General features: G+C 36.6%; 2 protein-coding genes across 2 annotated transcripts; one reads left to right on the top strand and one right to left on the bottom strand.

The window, feature by feature from the left end:
- Positions 1 to 478: 478 nt before the first annotated feature.
- LOC139969203 (growth hormone-inducible transmembrane protein-like) lies at positions 479 to 7,686 on the bottom strand. Its single transcript, XM_071974096.1, has 8 exons — positions 7,528 to 7,686; positions 6,829 to 7,031; positions 5,703 to 5,814; positions 4,695 to 4,836; positions 3,930 to 4,128; positions 3,109 to 3,207; positions 2,642 to 2,813; positions 479 to 1,980 (listed from the first exon to the last, which is right to left on the bottom strand). Exons 2-8 carry the CDS (start codon positions 7,022 to 7,024, stop codon positions 1,896 to 1,898), a joined length of 1,005 nt encoding a protein of 334 aa, XP_071830197.1. The 5' UTR covers positions 7,025 to 7,031; positions 7,528 to 7,686; the 3' UTR covers positions 479 to 1,895.
- A 677-nt stretch (positions 7,687 to 8,363) lies between these two features.
- LOC139969204 (hydroxyacyl-coenzyme A dehydrogenase, mitochondrial-like) lies at positions 8,364 to 19,187 on the top strand. Its single transcript, XM_071974097.1, has 8 exons — positions 8,364 to 8,600; positions 9,917 to 10,045; positions 12,349 to 12,506; positions 13,005 to 13,131; positions 13,953 to 14,042; positions 16,856 to 16,928; positions 18,021 to 18,137; positions 18,655 to 19,187. The coding sequence occupies exons 1-8, from the start codon at positions 8,484 to 8,486 to the stop codon at positions 18,774 to 18,776; spliced, it is 933 nt and encodes a 310-aa protein (XP_071830198.1). The 5' UTR covers positions 8,364 to 8,483; the 3' UTR covers positions 18,777 to 19,187.
- The last annotated feature ends 1,216 nt before the right edge of the window (positions 19,188 to 20,403 follow it).

Consider the following 20,403-nt stretch of genomic DNA (forward strand, 5'->3'; position numbering starts at 1 on the left):
GCTCTAAACCCAGGGTTGTGCTATAATGACTATTTGATTGGTCTGGGGAGAGGGGTTAGGGGAGGTGTACACCATTACAAAGGGTTTAATTCTTCCCATTTATTTTAAGTTAACAACCATGGATTGAATCTTCCCCCCTGACCTAGATGGTGGTGGAATCACTACCACCCCCCCCTTTCCCATTGTGCATGCCATTGAGGTCAGGATCATGAAATGTTGGGGAGGGGCACACAAAGAGTAGTTGAAATTTATGGAAAATGGCACTCTTTTTCCGAAATTACTAACGTTTAGGATATCTTTGCTCCTCCTAATATACTTAAGGAAAAAACGAAGATGTGAAGATCCAGTCACAAAATTGTCCCTGGGCAGGGCACTCGACACCACATAGTGGGGGGGGGCAGGGGGCTTGTGGATACCTATAGATAATATAAATTTGTGACCTTCGATTAACTCTGAAAAAAATAACACCCAAAGACAATCCATTCTTGTGCTGTTTAATTTTGTTTATTTACAAGAAGTTGATATCACAACACAATAACACCTTTAACAGTATCGAGTCTTAGGAGTGTGAGCAAGTGTAGCTGTTGTAATAATTACACTCAAGATTGGTAAGGAGACATAGCTGGACCAGGGCAAGGGAGGGGGCAAAGAGACTGACAGGGCTAAAGAATGGTAAGGACAAATGGTGGACATAGCTGGACCAGGGCACGGGAGGGGGAAAAGAGACTGTTAGGGGTAAAGATTTGTAAGCACAGACTGTGACATATCTGGACCAGGGCAAGGGAGGGGGGGGGAAAGAGACTGATAGGGGTAAAGCATATATACACCGCATCAAGAGTTATTCAAGTCATATTGCATTTTATTGTTAAAATCACATTAACCTGGTCCTCCTCCTACTTTCCATTTGTTCCCATTGATGCTGAGGTGAAAAGGAAGGGGTCGACATTTTGGACTACATACAAATATGACTTGAAATATAGCACAATGAGTTGATGATAGAGTTGGTCCAGCCCTGGCTGACGAATTAATAAGAATCAGAAAGTTTTCTCATCCAGCATGGTATGAAAGCAAGGCAGAAAGAAAAAGTTACCTTACCAATCTAGTCAGGGACAACATCAGCAAAACTTACAAACCACTGAAAACGTATGCCATGTAAATCAAAATTATACCAAAAAATTATACCAAAAGCTTGAACAGGCCTAGAGAGATTGCTAACTAGATCATGCGAAACATTTAACAGGAATATTCCTATGGTGATTTATCTTGAAAGCAAGAATAACTATAGAACCATAACAACACTCAAATCTCCCCACATCCCTCCCTCTCTCCCCCACACCCCTCCTCCCTCCCCACACCCTTCCCTCCCCCTGTCAATCCCACTCCCTCCCTCTTCATTGTTTTCTTTGTTGGACTATGACATCAAGACTAACATGCTACTTTAAGTCACCCTTTTTTTTTAATTGTGGAGGGGGGGGGCTTGGAGTGGCAGTATATACACAGCAACAAGTATATTGGACACCATCTTATGAGGAACCACATACCAGTGTCAGTCAGCAAAACCCTGAAAACATGAATACGTACAAGCAATTCTGATATGAAACTTAATATTTGAATGTAAAAATAAGGTGAATTCATATTGGTAGATCAAAGATATCATATAAAGACAGGATGGATTATCAAACAGTTGACCCCGGGAGTACATGACCCTTACCCCTGCCAAATTAATGGTATAACCTTACTCACAGAGCTTTAGTTTAATTCTGGAATAATCAATATTCTGAATATTGCTGTTATAGGAAAACATCCTCTGAAGACTCCAGAACTTGGTTCCCTCCTCGCCAGATAATAAGAAGTCTCTCCTTTCCACAGTTCTCATTTCATTTCATGAATTATTTTTACTTTCTTTTTCCTCCACCCCCGGAGAGGATCATTGCAATACGAATGAAGATGTTGATGGTATCCATGTAGATGCCCATAGCTCTGCAAAATAAAAATGGAGATAAAACCAAAGCTTGAGAAGTTATATCAAAATATATTTGAACCTACAATCATTACCAAAATTTGCATAGAAATAAATTTACTTCAAATATATATATATATATATATATATATATATATATATATATAGATATATATATATATATATATATACAAACATATATATATATATATATACAAACATATATATATATATATATACAAACATATATATATCTTGCATTATTGATGTAAAAGAAGAAAGAAGGCAGTAAAAATGCTTAACATTCCTTCACATGATTTTTTCAACAATTAGTAGTTGAGGAAAAAGGGGAGGGGGGGGGGGCTGGGAAAGGGTGGGTAGGCCAGCAGACAAATATCTGTCTTTGACTTCCATCAGCTCACAAATGGATCAGTCTGGTCATATTTATAGATCATATAACTAAGTTAATATTAAACATTGGTATTCTAGTAGTAGAGTTTTGTAAAATATGAATTTTATCTTTATTTACATTAAAATCTATTTACATATTGCTATGTGCGTCGTTTCACCCGTTGGAAACAATCTGATATATTTATTTGTAAAAAAATACTCCAACCGTGGTAGCAGAGTTTCTGGTAATAATCAAGTAAACCGTCACAGATAGATAATTTATAATCTTACGCGTTGATCGGATCAAATCGCTGCGGAGATGCTATGGGATGACTCTCAGCTTTGGCGACGATCAATTGCGTATCGTAAAGCATGAAGCCACTGAAGAGAACTACACCTCCGTATGTACTGATGGCATACAGTCCAGATCCAAGAGCAGTGGTAACTGGAAAGAAGAGACCACCTATCATGGAAGAAAAGGGCGGGAAAACGTTATGAGCCACTGATGATTGAGAAACAAAGCTGTCAGCTTTAAAACTGAGTAATGATGGAAGAAAGGGGGGGGGAGTGGGGGCGTGGGGGAGTTATAAGCCACTGATAATTGAGAAACAAAGATGTCAGCTTAAAACTGAGTAATGATGGAAGGGGGGGAGTGGGGGCGTGGGGGAGTTATAAGCCACTGATAATTGAGCAATAAAGCTGTCAGCTTAAAACTGAGTAATGATGGATGTTGATTACAACGTACTCTGGTGACTTACCCAATGAGGAGATGAGTACAACTCCGAGGCCCATCGCCAGTGGCCCTCCCATGTAAAGGAACTTATCACTAGGAGCACAGGCTGCGATGCATGACAGACCTGTTGGTGGGAAACGAGTGAAGAAATGAGAATGTTAATTCATGACATCTCAATTGATTGTAACTCCAGGATTAAATGTCCAATGAAACATGAAGACAAATACTCATTTTTCTTGTTTTTTTTCTCTTCTTTCTGTATGTATGCCATGCATTGATATTTAGATATAAATAAATATATATAAAACATTTTGGAATATCATAAATATATATATATATATATATATTCATTTGCCTTTGTCGTTTATCTCCGTTCCATTAACATAAAGTCTGTTCAAAGTATCTCTCTTGAGATCTGGCTTTAGGAATCACAAATGATTTTCGAGTTGGTTAGCATCATGTTTGATCTCTAGAGTAAGGCAAAATATGTTACCAAAGACAGAACTGGTGTTGTTCGAGACGGGTGTCAAACGCCTCCAGTGAAATTACGACTTTCCTTACCGGTTTTGAACCTCTGTACATACAGTCGGCGTCCATGGCCTAGTTTGGTTGGGGTGTCCGCGTACAAAGCGGGAAGCCCGGGTTCGAATCCCGATGGAGGCTGGAAGTTTTTTCATTGTTCTGGATTTCCTTCTCATTACATTTTAACTTTTTCACTATGTATGTATATATATATATATATATATATATATATATATATATATATATATATATATATATATAAATATGTAGATACAAGCCTAGCTTCATAGTTAAAAAGTAACATTAAAAGGCAGATGTACAAACCTCCAACGATACCAGCTGTGTACCAAGCAGCCTTGATAAGAAGTGGACCTCCCATGAAGCACATAGGGGTCAAGAAAGCACCGATGACACTACTGTGTCCTAGCCATGTCAGCTGCTTCAAACCAATTCCTTCTGAGTAAGGCACAGCCATGGTAACAACTCCTGATGCAAGCACCACACATGTAGAGGCAATAATTCCCTAAAGAGAAAAAATAGAATTACAAACAAATATGTATTGACATTGATCTGTTAGCATGCCAAATATATATAATTACAAACACTTGGCATGCACATTATTTCATTTAAAATAAGATGTCACTTCCATAATGTTACAAGAAATTAAACAACTCATACTTGTGACAGCTCCACTCATTTTCAAATCAGCTAAGTACTAACATTGTCCTGTGTGCATGCTGTAAAACAAATCTTCTCTTATGGTACTTTACATTTTAGAATCGGGCTGAAGCTGTTCTTTTCATTGACTGTTGACCTAAATTAACACCTTATAGGACTTTTCTTTCAAATAGAAGAAAACTTTGTAGTTTTTAAAGGAAATTTTTTTTCCTGACTGGACCAAGTGAGAAGTGACATGAAATGAACTCTGCATATTTCATCTAGTGATCTTCAAAGGCCAATTCTATCACTGTCCGTTACAATACAGAAAGCTACCCTAGCTGTCCTCAGTGCACATTTGTTCTTAAGTGACGCTCATTTGTATGACGTCCTTAGCTTTGTTTCCCTTTCAAATCAGGGCATGGAACTTACAACCCATGACTTGGGCATGTACTTCGCAACCAACATCTTGTTCCTGGAGAGTCCATAAGCCACTGCCGACGTGGTTGCTATGCCCATTGCAAAATACTGGTAAGTTGATCGGACTCTGGTCCTTACGTAATCTGGCCACATTCTGAAAACAAAATAGACTTGATTAATATCACATTTCGGACCTTAAAATTACACAGATCTGTTCTTGTTGATAACCGTATGTAATTTGGTATCGATAGTTTAGAAGCAACTAATGTTCCTTCTTTATTATTAATGTTAACAGAAATCAAAGTTTTTGCCCTACCTTTAAAGTAACATTACTGCACTGTACATCTAACATTTCAGTAAAAATTACACACACAGTCACACCTTTTCACATCTACATTTCTACAGCAGTTATGGATATTTAGAGCCCTGGACAATGGCTTTCTCTAAATAACAGTGATAAATCTCTATTGGACTGATACTTGAAGTGATATTGTCCATTTGAGCTGTTGCAAACATGGCAATTGATTCTACCTTGAGTAGCCTAACAATATGTCAAGTTTGTTATTGGATCAAACCTAGCCATTACCAAGGTTACTAAGTAACTCCAGCCTCCCTTCCCCAACAAAAATAAATTAAAAATAAATTAAAAATAAATTAAAAATAAATTAAAAATAAATTAAAAATAAATTAAACATATATTAAAAATAAATTAAAAATAAAGTCTTTGTCACTGCCTTGCATAGATAAACATCTGGTACAATACTATGTATTGTATTGCATATTATTTTATTTTCTTGCATTGTGTTGTATTGTATCCTAATCTATCCTATCCTATCATACAGTAATGTATTGTACTGTGCTGTACTCTATTGATTTGTATTGCAGCACACAGAAATTTTGCAAACATTTCTAATCTAAGACCATCACTGGGAAGGTTAATAATTTTGAATACTGGCAACAATGTTAAGGACTTCTGCTGTAATCCTGGGTTTACCCTACAATAGCAAGACATCTACTTACGCTGCTCTCTCAAACGTTCCGACCTCATTTGATAGTCCGAGCCCATAATAGCACAAAGCCCCAATGCCAGCCGCAGCAGCGCCGGCAACAAGACTTCTCCCCACGACATGTGCTACCAACAAAGCAATGCAGATATATATATTTTTGAATGATTAGAATTTGTGTTATCGGCACATTTCTTTCATTTTGTCCAAGTCTGAAAACTTATAATAAATTGGCATTTCAAATCAAGCTTGAAAAAGTGTTTACAATAGCAGCAGTTGATGTAGAAGCAAATTTTTGTGGAAATTATGGATTTTTTGGTTATAACATATATATATATATATATATATAGCTACAGTTAGTAAGATTCATTCCTACCAATTGCCCCTGTCAGCGTGCAATTAGTACACACCCATGAAACAGTGATTTTAGACTCCTGTGTACATTCTGGGATGTTACAATAATGTAACCTCAATAATTCAGTTGACTTCTCAAGCACAATTATGAAATATATGTACAGAATTTATGCTGCAGTCATTTGCTACAAATGAACAAAGTTCTGAGTAACTTCTCCAGTTAATTATACAACTGTGCAACTTCATCAAAGAAGCTGTCATTATATGGTACAATTGCCTGCATCAATCATGAAGGTCAAAGTTGCAAAAGATTTTGTTTTGAGCAAAAACTGCTTCCAATCTTTCATGACTTCATATTCAACGCAATGAGACTCATGAAGTCCTATGACTATGAGATGGTACTGTATAGTGCAGTGATTCACCCAAGTTGTACTTTTGATGTATACTGTATGCATACATGTAGGAAAATAGTGATGAAGAACAGGAGAATGACAATGATCTATAAAACAGTTTGTTGCAAATTTATTTAGTTCTATTACACCTTGAGCGTAATTATCTCGAGAGGATTTGACAGATGTACAGTACATGTATATTTGTGTGGTCAAGATTTGTTAAATTTGAACAATTCATCACACAGAAAGTTAGAAACTAAACAGCAAAGTGCTTCAAAATATAATCAAATAGCTCTACACAAGTCCAAAGTTATACAGCAGGTTTTTTGTTTTGTGTAATGTGTATACATTATACTAACTGATTTGAGCAGAGATCTGTTGAGATTTTTACTGTACCTGTTCCATCTGCTGGCTTGCTTAAGGTTTCTTTCAGAGTCTGCCCTTTCTGCTCTGCCATACGCTTGGTGGCAAGGCGAGTCTGGTTGGCATAGTTACGGATTTGTGTCGAAAATTGTCTTCTATAGTGAGAGGAATGGCAGTTAGTTTGCACAAGTGAAAAAGCCACTCTCCTGGCATGAAATAGTGCTGCCATGCTAACCCTGTTCAAAATGAAATGTATTAAGTTAACTGTGTTTGCCATACAAACGACTGGAATGGGTCACAAAGATTTACAAAGATCCAATTAATGTTCATGATAACTTAATGAAATAGCAGTGCTAAAACCAGGTTTAAACTGTATCAAACTGATATCAAAGTTTTTCCTCACAATTATTGCGCAAATGATACATTTCTACATCTCTTAGACAGTGTGAGGGACATCTGGACCTATCGTAACGGGAATCTGTGCCTACTCCCAGTTACTTAGGCCACCATACCCACAACAGAGGCTAAGCCCAAGTGTAAGTTAAACTACATAGGCCTTGTGTCTAGTCTATACCCAATATATAAGTAGTAGTACAACACGTACTCGTAGTACTAGTAGTACCAGGCTAGTACAGTGGTACTGGTAGAACCTTCACGAAGCAAGGTTTGACATAACTTTGTTAAAATTGTTAGTATATGTAAAGCCGTCCTAACGCTATGGCTAATATCTACCTAATTCTCTAACAATGAAGTCAGGGATATCTTGTCTCGTAGTAAGCTTCAGGGAAATGACGATGCTGTTTTCATGTAATAACAAATTAAATACCAAGTTGTATTGTAAGATTTCGCAGTTGTTATGCAATCTTCGTTTAATAAATCATACGGAACGCCGAAAATGTATATTAGAACCATCGTTGTGTTTGATTTATTTACTATCCAACACTATGGCTAAAACTTAAGACGTTTTTCGATTATGTATAACATGATAAAGCACTCTGATGGGATACGTAGGAAGATAAATGCCTCATTAATGCCGATATGTCGAAAAAATACGTCTATAAACTAAACACCCGGTAAGAAAAATGAATTCGTACGTTGGAAAATAAAGACCAAGTTAGTAATGCCATTGTGTCGGGAAAATACCACTGGACACCCGGTAAAATGAATCAATTCATACGGATAAGAATTTTTTGGAACTTAATAAGAATCACTAACCAACTGTACTTCTGCAGTCTTAGTTTGTTTTCAGTTCGGTCATCTTTACTTCTCTTTGCATGTTTCTTTGCGTGAGTGATTTGCGATTTGATTATTTTCACTTTAAAGTAACTTTACTTTAGTCACAGTCCAGTCCGGTTTAGTCTGGTAAAGTCTAGCTTAGTTTAGTCTAGTTTAACAGGAAAATAGAAAGGCATCATTTGTATTGAAGATACATATTTATATGAACTAAGTTTATATCAAGCACCAGATTAAATGTTTGCTTGGTCAGATCTATAGGTTTTTCTATACGTGTGTGCCCCCGAACTTTCCTGTTGCGCGATAGACTAGTCTTGATTAACTATAACATACATGCACATGTGCTAGTGTTATCCGATTAATTTTGTCAAAAAAGACAAAATTAGTTAGCGTGCGTGTGACAATATCACTTAATTTGAGGTCTACTATACGTTGATTACGTTGTAATTGCCAAAATGTCTCTCACTACGAAGGTTTTCTCAAGAGGATTGTCCACTTCGGCCGTCAGAATGGCTGCCATCAAGAACGTTACAGTCATAGGAGGAGGTCTAATGGGTGCTGGAATTGCTCAGGTAGGCCTATGTAGCCTAGGCTAATAATGGTTTTGCCTCTGTAAGTGTAACATACAGTAGCCACTTAAATAGCCTATACTTATAGCCCTAGGCTACCTACCCATGCTTAAAGAAGGCTAGCATGGGCTACTGTATGCTAACAAGTAACAGGCTAAAATATAACTTCTGGTAAACAGAAAACACCCCAGGCTATGTTTCTAATGTGTCGTGAGGCCTACATTGGCAGCGTGTATGTAAAAGTCAATTAACGTAGGCGTAAGAAATCTTGTTCGATAAATTGTAAGTCAAATTTAAGTACTGTAGGCTTGGTTATGTCACTATAATGCACTAGCCTACGAAGCTTCATATAGTACTAATAGGCCCAAAGTAACGCTAAGTCTAATTAGCCTAGGTCTCAGTCTAGATAAGCTGTGTTGACTATGCCTTAATAGTCTATACCTTCATTCCAGTTATAATTGAAAATTGGAAGCTTGAAGGCTTGATTACTAAAGGAAATGTGATTTTGTCAAATTTGAATTTGACCTCCAGGGCATGGAATGGAGTACCTGTAGATTGCCCCTTCATCATACGTTGTCATCATATTGGCTGGATGTTGAACCTATGTTGATCCTTGATAATCTGAAACTGACAGCCAACCAATCTTAATTGTGCACTGTCATTTTCCATCAGTAATGACACTGTGTTTATCATCACAACAATAAAAAACTGTTTGTGCAACATTTCCAGTACCTGATCTTGGCATGTCATTAATGATAGATGTTGTATTTGACATTTCATTGAGAATGAGTACATTTCTTTGGGATGGGGATGGGGAGGTGAAGAAAAATACTTTCCTTTTCAGCATAGACTCAGATCTGATAAAGTATATTAAAACTCACAGTGATTGACTCATGAGAACAAGTGTCAGGTGTTTCATTGAAGTTACAGTATATCTAACTTTTAAATATGTGAGAAGGTGATCCATGTTTTGGGAATGAACAAGCTGAGGTGAATCTTGATTAATTTCTCCATTTTTTCTCCAGGAAGATGTTAAACTTACCTAATTTAATGTTTATATGGAAGATGCCAGTACACAACAAAATTTAAGGGCATTAAAAAATTGTATAAGGTGTGATTTTTTAATGAACATACTGTCGTAAAAAAATCAATAAAAATTAAATACTGGACAGCAAAGAAAATGTACTTCTTTGTTACATCATGCAATGCAATCTTGGTCATGGATCATTTTTTTTTTCATGCAGGAACAAGCTTGATGATGTTAATTATTTTTGTGGCTTTTGTATCTTGTAAAAGTATGTACTTGTTTCTCTTCACAGGTTGCCGCTCAGACGGGTCATTCTGTTACCATCGTAGATCAGACCAAAGACATATTGCAGCAGTCACGGGCATCTATCGAGAAAAGCATCTCAAGAGTGTCGAAAAAGAAATTCAAGGATGATGCAAATGTGAGGAAAAAAACAACTTTGAAAATGGCATTCAATGTGGCAGTTGTGTCATTTACTTTAGAACATATGGCAATGTGACATAAGATACAATAGCTGTATGTGATTTTCAGGTTTGGGGTGCAGTGTTATGTACAGATCTTCAAATAGCTTTTTTTAACATTTATTATGATATGACAGTAAGTATGCCATCAAATTACATACTGTAGTTATTTCACATACCAGCTGAATTTTAGCACCTGGCAATAACTTCATATTTTGTATAGCAATTTGGCGGTTTTATGAAGTTGGTTTACATAACAAACAATAAAGTTATACTATCATTTACGATTATTTCAGATACCAGCTCATTGTTTAGCCAGTAAAATACAAAGCAAACAGTAGACTGGGTAAAGTGAGCTTTAGATATCTAATATACTGTATACTGTATAAAGGCCTACTGCTCAGTAACAAATACAAAGCATACACTACACCTTTGTAAACTGCAGATATCTAATATATTGTGTACTGTATACAGGCCGACCTACTGCTCAGTTACAAATAAATAGCATGCAGTTAGACTGTTAAAACTGCAGATATATTTTTCATACTGTACATTCTATATAGGTGCGTGAACTGCTCAGTTAAAAATACAAAGCACACACTAAGCCTGTTTAAGCTGCAGATATCTAACATACATACTGTATATTGTATACATGTAGGTTCTGTACTGTTCTGTACTGTATATTGTATGTACTCTTCAGTTTACACTAATATCCCTGTCTGACACTGTGTACCCGCTTCCAAAGGCACTTAGATAAGGCCCATGTGTACCAGCACCATGTGCAAGGTTTTATACCTACATTTTTTCCTTCATCTAATATTTGTTCGACTGTTCGGTTGAGAATGCAGTCAGAATAAATATATCCAGGATTAACCTTCGATCTGTGATCATGATGGTTGCATTGTATTTGTTTTGTGGTAAACTAACTGGTTTGTTCACTCAAGATAACAAGCAAATTTATACTGAAAATGTGGATGAAAGATTTAAGTTCTGGCAATGTGGAATCGTCTAGGTTCAGGAGTAGCCTAGTCTGAAAATTTTACTATGCAGTGTTGTAAATTCCCTTTGTTGTCTCTTCAATTATAGTAGGATTGGTCTAAACATAATATGCTGCAGCTATGCATTACACAGTTAAGGATGGAATGTATTTGGGCAGTAGTTTGCAGGCAGTATGCCAGATTTTCAGCAGTTGAAAATTTGTAAGTAATAAATTAATAATATGTAAAGGATAATACATCTCCCGCTGAAAACCCACACAAGAAGCATGAACCTCTTGCATCCCCACCCTCCTTCACCCTCACTCTCCCCCTCTCTTCAAAGTAATTTCTATTGTCCAAATGTCAGGGCTGAATTTACCAATATTCAGCAGTAAAAGAACACTTGAGATTTGCCTAAGGGCAACCAGTCTATTTCGATAAGGAATCAGTGTAGAATGTTGTTCTAGGATATAAGTAATTTGGTTAAATATTCTGAAAAAGACAACAAAAGGGAAATTTCAGCTTTTGACTTAAAAGTGACTGCAATATCATGAAATAAGAATGCAGATCTAAACACCGATGTTGTTGATAGGTTATAGCTGCCAAAACACTGCAGAGTTTTAACTGAGGTCCAGGGGCTATATCTATGAAAGCAGGGATTGGCTTTTGAATGATTCAAATGAGAAATCAATTGATGGAATGCTGAGTACAGTAGATGTGAAAAAAGTAAGAATAAAAAGTCAGGAATTGTTCATTTCTCTTTTTGTCTTGATCTAGTTGAAGATAAGTTATGTAGAGGCCAACCATCGCAGAATAAACTGAGATGGTGCCATTTTAAAGGGCGTGAAGACTTGCGCAAAAAGAAACGTCTAATGCCAGTAATCTGACCTAGTTTCAAATGAGGTGTAACAGAAGTGTTAGACACCACCATCGATCCCAGAAAAAAAACACACAGCTTGCTACTGTTGGTAATTAGACACTAGTATACAGTCAGTACATACAGCTGCGGTCAATACCCACAGCAGAGTGTCTCAGGTCCAGCTAAAGATTACAAGGTATCACGTTTCATTACTGTCTGCATTTTGTAGCAACAAGAGAAAAACTTCACTTGTGAGCAACAGAAAGTTAACTTTTTAAAGATGGCGGCACGCTGTTTGGGGCGAGTCTTCAATGCCTTTAAGGAAAGTATGGCTTTCAAATCTTGACAAGTGAATTTATGTAATTGCTGAAAGATGTATGGCTGTTAAAAGTCAGAAACTTTCAGTTCCTCTTTTTGTTTCAAACAGGCTGGCATGGACTTTGTCAAGAAGACCATCGGCAGAATTAAGATGAACACAAACGCAGAGGAATCCGTGAAGGAAGCAGACCTAGTGATCGAAGCTATCATCGAGAATCTCGATGTCAAGAGGGAGCTGTTTGGCAGATTAGACAAGGCCGCCAAATCGTAAGGGAAATTTTCATTTTGGACTCGACTTAGATATTGCAAATGATCCCAGGAATAACCGTGTGATTTTATAACAAACGAAAAAAAAGACTTTTATGATTGTGGGAATATTATCTGTAAACACTACTATAAAAAGCCAAAAGGTGACAGTTCCTCTCAGATTGGAAGTTAATGTCAGGAAGGTCTTTGGCTTCATTCACCAGTGCCTTCCCAATTGCTAATGTTAGGAAATAAAGTAATGTCTGTTATCTATGGCTTGTGAGGGCTTGCCAAGATGAATGCACTGATGAAAGGAGAATGGCATGAGGGGATTTAAGGGGATGGGGATGGGGGGTAAGGGGAGGGGTGTAACAAAAGGGGTGGAAGTTGAGAGTAAACAGCAATACCATTTGTAACAGTGTACAGTATAAAGGTGAGGTAGAGATGCTCCTCTGTGATAATAATTGAGCCAGTGTAATACACTCTCGTTCTCCTAAAGTTGCTTTTGTCGATTTTCAGTTCCACCATCTTTGCGAGCAACACGTCATCACTACCAATCACAGACATCGCCGCTGCGGTCGAGAGAAGGGACCGCTTTGGAGGTCTCCATTTTTTCAATCCTGTGCCTGTTATGAAACTAGTTGAGGTAAGAGCACGCACTTGGGTTTACTTTGAAAAGTTGTAACATCTTATTCCTGCCCTCTCCATGACTCCTCCCCCTCCCCCCTGCCACCACCCCCACCTCCTCTTCTCCTCAACCTCTTGATAGTTACATTAAGGGTTCGATGTGGCAGGGATGGAGAAAGGAGGGAGGTGTTAAACAAGAGCCATGAAGTACGAAACAGAAATAAAGTACAGAGACGCTGTGCTCTAACTTCTGTGGGTCATACTGTACTTTTGTATAAGTCTGATTGTGTACTTTGGGAGGAAGGGTGCGGGGGGGGGGGGGAGGGGGGTGAGGAGAGGCATTGTAATCCTTGTACTTTAGAAGCCTGCAGCCCAGTTAAAAAATCCCAGCCCTGTTCAGGAGTAGACAAATGTAACCCTTGAGGCTTGTACAAAGATTGGAAAGGTGAATTGTAGCCAGTACAGGTTTCCATAGCAATATCAGGGGCTACAATACTTACATAGTAAACAGTGTCACCACTTTGGCGTGACTATAGTGCAGCTTATGAAAATATGGAACTTTCCTGATACCTGGGTCTAACAATGTGCCATGGAATCATGTATGTAGTACTCGTTTAGCAAACCAGATCAAGTTGCTACCCAGATGCATCGATAATTCTCAAGTATCCAGTATTTTCAGGATGCTAGGACCAACTAAATGCATGAACCTTTGCTAAATGTAATTTACTGTATTACAACTCTGGTTTGAGGTGTCATCATTGATATCATTTGATTGATTCCAAATTGTCAGATGCCTTTATGGATATTTTCAAGCCCCTTTCATTTTTTTACTTTGCATAGGTTATTAGAACCGAGGAAACCAGCGATGACACTTATAACTCTTTAATGGCATTTTCAGAAGCATTGGGGAAAACCCCAGTTACCTGTAAGGTAAGCGATTACTCTTATCCATCACCATGACAACATGTTACATTAGTATGTATGTATGTATTTTAGATCCTCCTGCAAGCAGGAACTCACGAAGAAGCCATCATTGGCTTATCAAAGCTGCAAGCTGACCAAAGTCAGTCTCTTAGATTCATATTTAATGTCCATACTTATGAATTGTCAATTGTCAACAACTCTGTAACTGGACGACATACATTAATCTTGGAGTGAATCCAACTCGGGACCTTATGATTGAAAGGCAACGGCGTTAACCACTGAGCTAACACTCCTAAACTATGAAACCAAACAACAATGGAACCAAAAATGAAACCTATGAAACAACAATGAAACCTAACAACTATGAAACCAAACATCTATGGTGTGAGTTCATTTATGCAAATTAGGTCTCTTTAGCTGTTCTTAGGACTTTACTTCTTGTATTTGTTGAATAAATGAATAGACAAAAGCTCATGTCATCATCGTTAGTACCTAATACTAACCTCTACAGTTTCAGTTTAGTTGATTTATTTCCAGTATAAATATAAATATTCATAAAAAGGACATCAAAAAATTCAAAAAGTACATTACGAAAATTGAAGATGAATTAGTAAAAAGTTCATTTAAACATAAAATTAAAATATGAATATTAGTATAGAAAATAGAAAATTAAATATTTAAACACATTTACTGAATATTAAAATTACAATAAAGGTTTAACTTTGCCATTTTGATTATATATAGAGCAGCTTGGTATACAAATGAATTTTTGTAAGCACATATTCTGTATTTGGGAGAAACCACCCACTTGATACTGTTACAAAACTGCACTTTGTACCTAAGAAAAGAATTACAGAGGGGCTTGGGGTGGGAAAGGGGTGCAGAAGGGGGGTAGGGAATAAAGAATCAGAAATTCATAAGTCAATTTGGGGCTAAAATGAAAGAACTGTTACTCCTCTAAAATACTCCTGCAACCAAAAATGCTTATTAAAAATTTAAAAAATCAACGTAGTTGTACATAATGCCATTGTCTGCCACATTTTGAAATAGTCTAAATTATATTTTCTATCATTCTATTTTTGTCCATCTTAAGAGTATGCATATTCATGAGTTAATTTGCATAGAATTTGTGAGTTTGCTGCAAATAAAAGTTCCTGCAGGCTGCAGTCATTTGTTTGTCAGCACGACACCTATTTTGTGTAGAGTCGGTCATGTGTTGGACCTCGGGGGCGGTATTCCGTATATAAGTGTGATTGTTCACACTTACTAAAATGAAGCCTCTGTGCAGTAAAGTGTTCGGTTTGGAGACCGATGACAATGTGACAAGGAATTTCTCGAAGCTCCTTTGTGTGTTTTGTTCCAGTTGCTATAAAGTAAATACAATACCCATTTTCATAACAGTGTCTTTTTGTGCACAACTTGTTTTTGCCAAAATATTTGTACCATAAAAAGTGATTGATTTAACGTTAGAACAAGAAGCATCCAAGCTTGCAAATTGATTTTAAATTTGTTACCAGGAGCTGATCTGATCAGAAATAAGTCTTTCAGGATATAGTTAGTCAAACATAGGCCAGTTATTAGAGACTCTCTTGTGTTTGTACTTGCAGTATTGTTAAGCCACATTACTTGTAGTTCTGTCCCAAGAACTGCTGCGCTCAGTTGTACAAAACACTGAAGCTTTTCCTGAACATCTTTTGAGTGCAGAGATGCATGTTGGTTATCCAGTAAAGTTTCTGTCCATTGTCGTGAAGCCTTGACCTTGACCTTTAGCATAGGCCTACAGTAATCTCCACAAAGTACAAGTTTCTTCTTGGTTCTACCATATTTCAATAATTTTATGGCAGCCTTTACAAGTTCCTTGCCAAATAAATGTAGTATTTGTTGGTATGGTTAACAGAGGTTAGCGCCACAGATATGCATGGAGATAGATATGATGTATGACACTGCGTTTTTTTTTTTACGAATCACCTACAGTAAATAAAATCCAATTAAAATCAACTCTTTGCCTTTGGTTACAACAGTATAATAGGTCGATATTATTATATTACAACCTGCATTTGTCTACTCATGCTTACATCATGTCTACCAGAGCATGAGAACGTTAACAAAGGTAGTGCACAATATCTATAGAGTAAGGCAAAGTAGATATATTTTACAATGACAACCTTGTAAACTACTGTGGAGGGAAAAATAACTAGAAAACCAGTGTAGTCTGCCTGTAGTCTGCTCTGTCATGATGTTATGTCAGTTATGTCATTAACGTTCTTAGTATTACGTCTGCATTGATACAGTATAGCACCTAATGCAAAACTTAGATGTACTGTACATGTGAGCAGTGGGGAGTATGGGGGGGGGGTGGGAGATTGGGGATTATCCAATAGTCAGATTAGTGAAGAACCTAGGGGCCCTCAAAGTCAAGGAATATAATCCAGCACTGTGTGCATGTATTAAGTGGAGTTTGTATGACAAGCTGTGATATTGTGTCTGTGCAAAATTTTAATTTCTCTTTCCAAGGGGTCATCATATGTTATAATTCATTAGTTAGCTTAATTAACTTTGAGAATATCGAAACGTAACCTACAAAGAGATGTAGTTATGTGCTCAAATGTCTTGTATGATAAAAAGGAGACATTCTGGTTTTTTTGCAGACCTCAGTTTGCTCGGTGATATCTTCCTGTTAAACATAATCTGTTTTCTTTAAGAATCACATTTAATAACTAATTAATGATATTTCTTACTATTATACTATAAAATAACATACAAAGAGTCACTATGGTAGCAATGTTCACATGTTTTTTTGTTTGTTTTTGTTTTTGCAGGACACTCCAGGGTTTATAGTCAATCGGCTGCTAGTGCCTTACTTAGTGGAATCTGTCAGATTGATTGAGAGAGGTTGGTCTCAAGGATCGTTTATTTATTTATCTCAGAAATGTAGTAATTATCCTGGATTATTGATTAATTATTTATTATGGATTATTGATTAATTAAATAAGTTTAACGGTCTCCCAGGTCGTTGAAGATACTTCTGTCCAGACGACCAAAAATCAGCTTTGGAAGTTGTCTGGGGGACGAGTAATTGTTTGACATCAAAATCAGCTTACATTGGACCAATGAAAAAAAAACCCAAAATGATAAATTTGTACCACCCTCCATCACCACGGTGATACTGAAATAAAATGATGATTCATCTCATGCATGTCTTTCATCGTTCAGGAGAGATATTGTTTTGTTTTGCAACATTTATGATTCTGTTTGAGTGGATGAATTGTCTTCAAATGATGTCATATTTACAATATGATTTCATATTCACTGGCATAAATGAATGTAATGTTAACAAGCAGTATTCTCTCCTATATGGGGGCTGGTATATCTGGTACATACTCCTCAGTTGTGCTTTTCATTCCTTTTCTAAGTTTTTGGTTGGTATTTCCCTAAAATCTGATCCTTTTGGAATTGTTTTGCAGAGATGATTATTCAACGTTATTTGCAAGTCATTGACACTAAACAAAGGAAGGTTTAACTCAATGACCAAGATGGTGTCACTTACAAATATATAACCAAATCTTAATATGACAATAAAAGGTGAACAGGATATGGATTTTTAACTGAGTGGTTCAGAAAAGGTATATTGAAACCGAAACAATCAAATTCCTGTGCCTAGAATATCCTTTCGAATGGCTTTCAGGAAACTTGAAGTAATTGTAGATTCATTTCCAAAGACTGTTGACTGCAAATTCTGTAAGGGGAAACTCTTCAGGGAAGTTTGTACCATAAACTTCTTCCATGAAATTGTTTGTGAAGAATGCCAGATTGTATCTAGTGTCGATAACTTCCTCTGAAGAAGTTCCTGCTGGGCCCAAAGCTCCAGACCCAATACTGGTATATCTACCTTTGCCTTCAAATTAATCTTTCATCCTAATGAACGTAACTTTTGGTTCAATGCAAAAACGTTGTTTCCCCTGAATTTTCTCTTATTTTTTTAAGGTGATGCATCTCCACGCGATGTGGACATCGCAATGAAACTGGGCGCAGGGTATCCCATGGGACCGTTTGAACTTTTAGACTATGTTGGATTGGATACAACCAAATTCATTATGGATGGTAGGTCTTTTCCTGTTATGTGTAATATCTTATTAATCCCCCCCCCCCCAAAAAAAAAATTTAACGTTTGTCTTTAATGCCCATATCAATTGGATGTAAGCTTAATCTTTAATCTTAAGTACAGATGTAAAATGAATAAAAAAAATGTCTTGAGAAATTTGTTTAAGTAACAATATGCATGAAATTGATGTAAATTTAAAATTATAGATAAAGTCGTAACAAGTGACTTCGATCTTTCGGTCAAGTCGAGACATGACCAGTAATTATCCTCTCTTCGAGTTGAGAGAACGACTTGAGTCATTCAACGTAGGAAAGCAAGGTTTTTTTTCTTTCAATTTCTTCACTTTTGCAATTTTATGAATTGAGTCCTGAAATGTTACAATTACACTGGAGTTTTAGGCACCCTTTAACTATCCCTTCCTTTCAAACTACGTAACCCTTTAATTCTTGTCTTTGGGTTCACTCGTTCTCGTATAAAAAAAGTCCTTAACAATCCTTATTTACTTTTGTCTTCAAGGTTGGCATGAGAAGTTCCCCGACAACCCTCTCTTCAACACCAGCGAAAAGTTGACCAAATTAGTCGAAGAAGGCAAGCTAGGAGTGAAGAGTGGAGAAGGTTTCTACTCGTATAAGAAGTAAAGAGCGACAACAACAAAAATATAAAAAATTGACTTGATTATGTTATATTCACAACAGACTGCTTTTAATCAAAGACGTTTGATGTTTCGGACATTATCTACCTCCCTCACTTGGAACTCTTTTTTGACCAATTGTTAAATTATCGATGTAGCGTTCAGACTCTTTTGGTATCATCGATTTCATGGTGGTTTGGTTTTAACACCAAGATTTTTGGAGGTCCAACCTTTTCTCTTCGATATTTTGCGTGGGCAAATTTTCCTGACTGGACAGCTGTACTCATATTTTTGTACTTCTATTTTGATGTAATTATTCTGAGTCTTACAACATATTAGAGTGAAAACGTTGTGATATAGATTTTGGCTGGCAAGTCCAGTTCAACTGAGTAATATTAAAGTGATGGACCCAACGGGATATTTCTAGTTGTTTGTAGTTTGTTGAAAACAAATCCACATCAGACTGGTTTGCTTACTCACTGTCGACTACAAAACAAAACAAAATTATCAGGTGTGTTACAGAGAAATGAGTGACTTTCGTGCAGTTTTTGTTAAGCCATAGTGATTTGTTCTCATACTGTCACCCTTTTCAGGATTTTCCTTCAAAATGATTCAGCCTTTGAATTTGGCAAACAGTGAACAATTTCGGAAGTGATTTCTGTCATAATTTGGGTCGTGTTGCCAGATACCTTAATATGCCAAACGTTAAAATGTGTTAGTAGTGCATGCAACTGTGCATAATTATTAAGAATGAATTAGGGAGAGAAATTCATTCACTTTGTTTGAAGTCTTAAAGAAATTGGTTGATGCCAACGAAGGAAAGCATTATTTATATGTACGACACACATTTGTAAGACAAACATACATACATATATACACACACACACACACACAGACATGTATAAACAGATATGTAAATGAGCTCTTGTCAAGATGACCCTGAGAACAGATGAAAATGGTACACCAACAAAATTTGCATTTTGCCAATTTTTGCTATTGGTTTCTTTCATTCCAGTATAATGACAAAATTGAGAATGATTACTAAATAAATCTTTAAAAATAAAATGAAAATAAAAAAAGGAACATAAGTGTATTTATTACTTATTTTTGTTATGCTCTGTGTATGAAAGTCTGCACCAAACAGATTACTGTATTAATTGCGGTGGGGGTGTGGGTGGGGTGATGAATTTTGCAGTATTATTAATGACCTGTTCCAAAAGAAGACCCAGCCATGTTGATATGCAAGATAGTGAATAGTACTCAATGTACATAATGAAGCGCCTAATACATCATTGCCACATATACCTATAACAACAATGTAATAGCTGCAACCTCTTACAGCGTAATAAATAACTGACAAAATGCATGGTGCAATTACTGCAAACAAATTGAAGTTGGTGAAAGAGAACGCTAATATTTCCAACTATAAACATACTACCCCTTGAAGACTAAATCAAGACTAAATCAGCAATCATAATGCTAACATGTCTCTCTTAACAGCTGCATATGAAACAAGACTGCCGATAAAATACATCCGATTAAGAAGCGAGAGAATATTAACTCACTGACTTATACAATTCATATGCGATTGTGTATATCCGCTGCGAATGCATATGAATTGCGATTGTTGTATA

This window comes from Apostichopus japonicus, chromosome 6 (genome assembly GCF_037975245.1).
Source record: "Apostichopus japonicus isolate 1M-3 chromosome 6, ASM3797524v1, whole genome shotgun sequence".
In the NCBI taxonomy this organism is placed as follows: domain Eukaryota; kingdom Metazoa; phylum Echinodermata; class Holothuroidea; order Aspidochirotida; family Stichopodidae; genus Apostichopus; species Apostichopus japonicus.

Coding starts and splice junctions, on each gene's coding strand:
- LOC139969203 (XM_071974096.1), bottom strand. CDS start 7,024: ATGGCAGCACTATTTCATGCCAGGAGAGTGGCTTTTTCACTTGTGCAA. Junction 5,815..6,828: donor CAAGCCAGCAGATGGAACAG/GTACAGTAAAAA, acceptor CTTTGTTGGTAG/CACATGTCGTGGGGAGAAGT. Junction 4,129..4,694: donor ACATGCCCAAGTCATGGGTT/GTAAGTTCCATG, acceptor TTTTCTCTTTAG/GGAATTATTGCCTCTACATG.
- LOC139969204 (XM_071974097.1), top strand. CDS start 8,484: ATGTCTCTCACTACGAAGGTTTTCTCAAGAGGATTGTCCACTTCGGCC. Junction 12,507..13,004: donor TTAGACAAGGCCGCCAAATC/GTAAGGGAAATT, acceptor GTCGATTTTCAG/TTCCACCATCTTTGCGAGCA. Junction 13,132..13,952: donor CTGTTATGAAACTAGTTGAG/GTAAGAGCACGC, acceptor TACTTTGCATAG/GTTATTAGAACCGAGGAAAC.